Here is a 7,500-nt window from a genome sequence, read left to right on the forward strand (position 1 = left end):
ACCAAACTGCTGGGTATCAATGAATTTGCTGACTTTGGAGTATGCCAACTCGAAGACAAAATCCTCATAAATAAGACTAGGAATGGGAGTGGTAGTAATGGGTCTGAGATCACTAAAGGATTGGGGATTGAAAGATTTGGGGATGGAATTAATGAAGCCTGTCTTCCAATCTGTGGGGCATTTGCTCTGCTTAATTGAGGCGTTTATTATTGAACAGATCGGGATGGCAAGTTCGCGAGCAAATTCACGATAAAGTTCGATGTATGAGTCTACGGGTGTAGGTGCCCGTTTTGGTTTGATACTAGCGAGCTTCTTGAACACTTGAAAAACATGTACTGTAGGGGAGAAGGGGAGGGGAGGAAGGCAGGGAGGAGAGAGAGAGAGGTCAATGCCAGGCAGCGTTTGACAGATGGAGGCAAAATGGTTATTTACTTGCTCAACCGCAAGGGTTGGTGGGAATTGTGACAGGGGGGGAATGTCAGATGCCTGCCTCATGCCACACAAGCTTTTGACCCAGCTAAACCACATGCTGTTGTTCTGCTGTAAGTGCTTGATCTTGTTGGGGTAGTACATCTTTTCGGTTCTTTTTATTTCCCTTATGACTTTGTTCCGGAGTTGTGTGTGTGTATGTATGCATATATATATATATATATATATATGTATATATATATATATATATATATATATATATACATATACATATATATATATATATATATATACATATATATATAATGTATATATATATATATATATATATATATATATATATGCGTTCAAGTGGATCAAGGGCTTTAACAAGGGTCACGAATAGTATATATAAATGATATAGACCATGGACTAAAATCTACTGTTTCCAAATTTGCTGATGATACAAAACTGTGCGGAGTGGCAAATGATCACTCAAACCAATTAGATATTCAAGAAGATTTAGATAAATTACAGCAATGGTCTGAAAAGTGGCTAATGAAATTTAACACAAGTAAATGCAAGGTAATGCACATAGGTAAAAATAACAGTAAGTACGATTACAAGTTATTTGGAAATTCGTTAACAAAAGTGGATAGTGAAAAAGATCTCGGCCTAATTATCAGTAACGACCTCAAATCATCCAAGCAGTGTATTTCAGCCTCTGAGAAAGCAAATAAGATTCTAGGACTGATTGTGCGATCTTTTGATTTCAAAAGTCCATCACTCATTAACAAGCTATATGAATCGTTAGTTTGTCCACATTTGGAATATGCTGTTTCCGTATGGTCACCGAATCTCATTAAAGACATTGACAGACTAGAAAAAGTACAACGGCGAGCCACAAAACTGATTCCAAATATCAAAAATAAATCATACAAAAATCGACTAAAACATATGGATCTGTTTTCCCTAAAAAAGCGTAGACTCAGAGTTGACTTGATACAGGTCTTTAAGATTTTAAAGGGAATTGACAACATCAAAATTGACAAAATTTTCACATTGAATGAGAATCAGACAAGAAACAATGGTCTCAAACTGTCCGGAAATAGGTTAAATTTGGAAGTAGGTAGAAACAACTTTGCCAACCGTGTAGTTAATGAATGGAATAAACTTCCTGCACAGGTAGTGCAATGTAGTTCAGTTCGAAGCTTTAAGAATCATTTAGATAAACACCTAAGCAAGATGCTGTAATGATTACAATTTATTTTATATTATTTGTTTTTGTTTTGTTATCATTTGTCTGTCTGAGTTTCATTTATTATTAGTTATATGTCAATTTATTATTATTTACTATTTACCTGTTTGTTTATTATTTAACTATACCTATCCATTTATTTATGTATTTTATTTGTTATTTACATTATTATAGTTTTTATGTATTGTTTTATTATTAGTGATTTTTTTTTGCATCCGACCTAGACATGGACCAAAAGGTCTCCTGTTGGCATGCTCTGCCTTTGTAATCCTTTGTAATATGGCATCGTATTAAGACAACAAGGCAGGACTCGCAATAATGGGTTTCAATTGGAAGATCTTAGATTTGAGACTGAAATATGCAAGGGCTGGTTTACCAATGAGTAGTCAACGAATGGACTAGACTTAGTAACCATGTAGTAGGCATTGAAAATGTTCGTTGTTTAAAAGAATGTTTAACTTTATGGATAAGGGTGATAGGTGGCAAAAGGGATGGAATTGCCTAGTTTAGGCTTTATGGTCTGTTGCAGTCTCCTTCATTCTTATGTTTTTATGTTCCTAAACAGGTTTTCATGTTCATGGAATGAAACTATACCTTCAGTGTTTGTTTTGATTCCGACCTACGAACAACAAGATTCAAATTTCAAACTGAGCGTAACGTCTGATATCGGTTTTCTTTTGTTTTATAGACGTACATCAATGTAGTTACTTACCATAATCCTGATAATAGCCCTCCTTGAAATGGAATTATTTGGTTATCACAGATAATACATTAAAAACCTTGCTCGTTGTTATCAGGATCACAAATCCATACCAGATCCATTGACTTCAACTTAATTTTCAAATGTTCTTTCCCTCTACACTCTGGTAGAATGCCTCTTCAGTTTATATTCTATTTATGTCAATGCTTACATGATATTATTTGGATACAAAAATAAACCTATCAGCAAAGTTATTTTTGTCTATACATAATCTTTAGAATGTTTTTTAGGTCCCAGATGATTTCATTCTTCCTATTTGCCGTTGCCATTTCTTGATGTCGACAAAGTGCAACCACGCGTGGATGTTGCATAGTAATGCGCACTGCTGTTTTCATTTGTTTGCTTGTTTTCCTGCAGGTTCACCATTGGCACCAAGAAATCCCCGAAGCTGACGCTCCCGTCCTTTGGAGAGAACGCTGAGATTGTTGGCAAGAACATGGTGACGATAAAAAATAAGCCGATCTACGCCTTCAAGGGGATTAGATACGGTCAAAATACTTCTGAGTATAGGTTCAAGGTAGAGTTGTTGTTATATACATAGTTGTTACACACACACACACACACGCGCGCGCGCGCGGTCAAAGGACAATATTACATAAACATGCATTTGTATGTATTCACCTTTACAAAATCTTCCCGTTTGGGATTTTTTGCAACTGAATCAGGGTGAGTCAAGTGTGGGCACAATGAAAGAACAATATAACATAAAATATAACACCTATTTTCTCTATTTACACTGAGATTAACTCAAAGAACAATAACGAAAATACAAGAAAAAAAATAACAAAGGTCTGACGTGGGGGGAGGGAGGGACGGTTACGTAGCAAACTTAACTGGCTCTCTGGGAAGGAAGAGACGAGGCGACGTCGAACTGTGGGAGAAGAGTGAGTAACGACACCTGCCGTTGCTCCTTTTAAACGACCACTGACCCCACGCCATTACCCGTCCTGACCTGTAGTCAACCTTCCTTGGCCGTTTTGACCATCTTCTTCACCAAAGTCGACTCCAGTACCCTCTCACTCTAAATGTACATTATTTTTGCACTGATGGTAGCATGTATGTAGGTATGCGTGCATGACAGTATGGATGTATGCCCTTAGTGTTTCGTTAGCAATAACCAGTGTTTCTATCCTTGGGGACAATATGACATCGAAGAAGTGAGCTCAAAGAGAAACTTCAGGAGAAGGTAGGAGAACAGAAGGATCAGAGTAGTAAAATTGACCATGATTTTTGTTTTGTTTTGTTTTTAATCGAGATTAGTCTCAAATGACACAAGAATGCTGCGTGACTTTGGTCCGTAGAGAGGTCACGAATGTCCTAATGTCGACCACTTACAGTCATTGTCCCATACACGAGCATGTATGTATTTATTCATGTATGTATGCATTGTTTATGCATGTAAACATGTATGAATGTATATATACATGTATGTACAAGTATCAATGTTTGTATGTATGAATAAGCATATACGTATGCATGTAAATACTCATGTAAGGATGCATGTATTCATTCATGTATGTATTCAATAATAATAATAACAATAATAATAATAATAATAATAATAATAATAATAATGATAATAATAATGATAATAATAATGATAATAATAATAATAATAATAATAGTAATAATTATTATAATAATAATAATAATAATAATAATAATAATAATAATAATAATAATAATAATAATAATAATAATAGTAATAATAATAATAGTAATAATGATAATAGGTTTATTGGGTATAGCAGCATTACTGTTGAAAATATACATCCTACAAGATTATAACAATATAAAACTATGACAGTGAAAAGATGTTGTTACAAGCATTAAAAAAAAAAAAAAAAAAAAAAGACAAATAAACAGTAAGCTGAGGAATAGGTGTGTAGTACAACAATGCTAATTCTTGTTGTTGATTAAGTCCACAAATGGTATGGGGCTCTTCTTATACCAGTCGGTGCGTGCTCTGATCGGCTTGATGGTATTATGATGCCGCACCTGCAGCCGTGGTCGTGGTACCTGTGGAGGTAGCAGGTTCCGGTGCCGAGGATGTTTAATTAGAGTGATCGCAAAGGACCTCAGACTCTGAGGATAGCGGTCAGCAAGGGTGGGTAGTCCTAGTGTGGTGAGAGCGTGCTGATAAGTGGAGTATTCTTTGCCAAGGATTGTGCGACAGGCTTTTTACTGCACTTTCTCCAGCTGTCACTGCTACGTGATTGTAAGTGAGGAGTCCCAGGAGGGTGATGCGTACATAAACTTGAGTAAAATGAAGGAAGTGTAGATGGTCTTATAATCTTCAGCCTAAGGCCCTAATGAACTCAGTCGACGCAGCATATACAGCTTGTAGGAGGCTGCCCTGACGGTGTAGGCGGTGTTCTCCTTCCAGGTCAACTTGTTGTCGATGGTTATCCCCAGCAGCTTAGTTGACTGGACCACTTGTAGGGGTTGGCCGTCAATTGTCAGCAGGGGAGGGGGGGAGAACGTCTTTGGAGGTGTGGAAGTGCATTACCACAGTTTTCTTGTGGTTGCTTGTGTGCGTATATATGTATGCATGTATGTACTCATGTATGTATGCATATATTAATTTATGTATGTATATATGCATGTATTCATTTATTTATGCATGTGTGCATATACCGGTATGTGTATGCATGTATTTATTTTGCATATACGTATGAGATCTCATAATGATATGTGCTTCCTGCAGCCGACACGTCCGGCTGGCAAGTACTGGGACAAGGAACCGCTGGAGGCCACCGCCATGGGCCACAAGTGTCCCCAGACGGCCATGATTGGTGGCGGTGCTTCTGGGAGCGAGGACTGTCTCTTCCTAAATGTGTTCACTCCAACGGTAAGCAACGTTTCTCGTCCCTGAAGGGTCAGGATGGTCAGGCTAAGGGCCCTGCAGGGACGAGAGGTTCCGTTTTTTTTTTTTTTTTTTTTTTTTTTTTTGAGACCCTTAAAAAAGGTGTAGGGGTTAGGGTGGAGTAAAAATCGCTTAGATATATATTTTTTTTAACTTTCTTGAGTTTTTAAATTGTCATTTCATTAAGAGATCAATATGCCAAAATTACATATAAATCAGATATTTTGATTTTGATTTTTAAATATCTAAGGTTGTAAAAGGTAGCAATTAATCAATAGAACATTATGCAAAAAAGTTTATTTAAATCAGACATTTTTATTGACTTCCAGATGTTATAAATTTACAAAAATATTAGATTTTTCAGAAAATACAACATGAGATTATATATGTTCTGCTCATTTTGCATACTATTCTAATATCAAAGTCTGCGTTATCCATGCATAGCTATTGATGAATTTAGAACTTATGGTCACACTTTAAATCAAGATTTGGCATAAGCTGGCGAGAAGCAACACGAGCCCAAACAAATCCGTGATATATCAATGGATAAAGAAAAGATAACACCGAGGCATTATACCACGTCATAGAATGTTTACAGGCATAGTAGAGCTCTCTGTGGGATGCCGTGTCCCTCCCCCTTAGTTAACCACTTAAAGTGAAGATTACTATTGTGTAGTGTATATACACAAATTTAAAACACTCACTATTTATTAACATAGATCAGCACACGACCTCCTAGCTCAATAGCTTAAGCCAAACTGCAAGGCGAAAAATGTAATTTGCCCAGCTACCACAAACCTCACACAGTTACTGAACATGTTAAAACTTGAATATGCGAAATGGCTGGTGGTCGATCAGGAAATGCTTCAATTATATTATAATTTCACTTAATTGGTATACCATTTTGGCACCTTTTCCACACTGAATCAAATAAAAATAAAAATAAAAAATAAATAAATAAATCCACCCTAGCAGGGATAATGACGCCCACATTGTGAAATGTAAACAGCCAAACTTGGAAAAGCACAAAGACAGGACACGTTGAGTGCTAGTTTACGGGAGTGACTTATCAGAAATAGAGAAAGGAGTACAAAAATAAATGAAAAATAAATCAATATACGAAAAATTTTGAATAAAATAAAACAAAAGAGCAGGATTATTATCACTTTACAGAGATGTCACAAAAAGAACTATTTTCACACAAAGGAGACTGCTAAAGACTGAAAAGAAAAACGAGAAGACACAGGCTTAGATTATAAAAAAATATAGAGACTTAGCTAACCAAATCTTAGAATACTGAATAAACAGAACGAGCACCAATATGAAGTGAAAGCTTGAGTTATACCACCGAGAATCACTCAGGTCTTCAAAAGCATCGCTCAATGAAAACAAGATCCTAAACTTGCATTCATTTTCCCATATACCCAAACCCTCGCCAGTTTCGAATCTCCGCACAGAGAACTCTCACAGCGCCTCTGTTTCAGCTCGATGTGTCAAAGAAACTTCCAGTCATGTTCTTCATCCACGGAGGAGCCTTTATCTCTGGGGATACGTCCATCTACCTGCCTACCAAACTCCTCGACCATCCCGTCATCCTCGTCACCATTCACTACCGTCTGGGCACTCTAGGTAAGCCAGCATCTGCCAATGTACCTCTTATTCCAATTTACGTAATGCCTAATAACTAATAGTCAAAATTTCGAGTAAATAATCAAAACATACTGTAATGATTCATGTATATATATACAGTATATATATATGTATATATATATATATATATATATATATATATATATATATATATATATATATATATATATATACATATATGGAGGTGAGGTGGAAATGAAAGTTTAAGGCTAGAGTATGGAGTTTTATTGAACTAGACATTTCGACCTCTATGGCCTTATTCAGTGGCCCAAGATGTCGAAACGTCTGGTTCAGAATAAAACTCCATACTCTAGCCTTAACGTTTCATTTTGCCACCTCACCTCCATATATATATATATGTATATATACATATATATATATACATATATGTATATATGTGTGTGTGTATATATATATATAGATATATATATGCATATGTATATGTATATATATATGGGGGTGCGTGTGTGTGTGTGGATGTGTGTGCGTGTGTGTGTGTGTATGTATGTGTGTGTGTGTGTGTGTGTGTGTGTGTGTGTGTATTCACCTTGGTCACCT

General features: G+C 36.2%; 1 protein-coding gene across 1 annotated transcript in view; it reads left to right on the top strand.

The window, feature by feature from the left end:
• LOC143032821 (juvenile hormone esterase-like) overlaps window positions 1-7,500 on the top strand; it is a 55,670-nt gene that overhangs the window by 13,730 nt on the left and 34,440 nt on the right. The window contains exons 3-5 of the mRNA XM_076197902.1: window positions 2,784-2,943; window positions 5,134-5,277; window positions 6,777-6,921. Coding sequence (XP_076054017.1) covers window positions 2,784-2,943; window positions 5,134-5,277; window positions 6,777-6,921 — 449 coding nt within the window. The remainder of the gene's footprint in view (window positions 1-2,783; window positions 2,944-5,133; window positions 5,278-6,776; window positions 6,922-7,500) is intronic.

The sequence above is a fragment of the Oratosquilla oratoria genome, chromosome 14 (genome assembly GCF_046742065.1).
Source record: "Oratosquilla oratoria isolate Oo_2021 chromosome 14, ASM4674206v1, whole genome shotgun sequence".
Taxonomy (NCBI): domain Eukaryota; kingdom Metazoa; phylum Arthropoda; class Malacostraca; order Stomatopoda; family Squillidae; genus Oratosquilla; species Oratosquilla oratoria.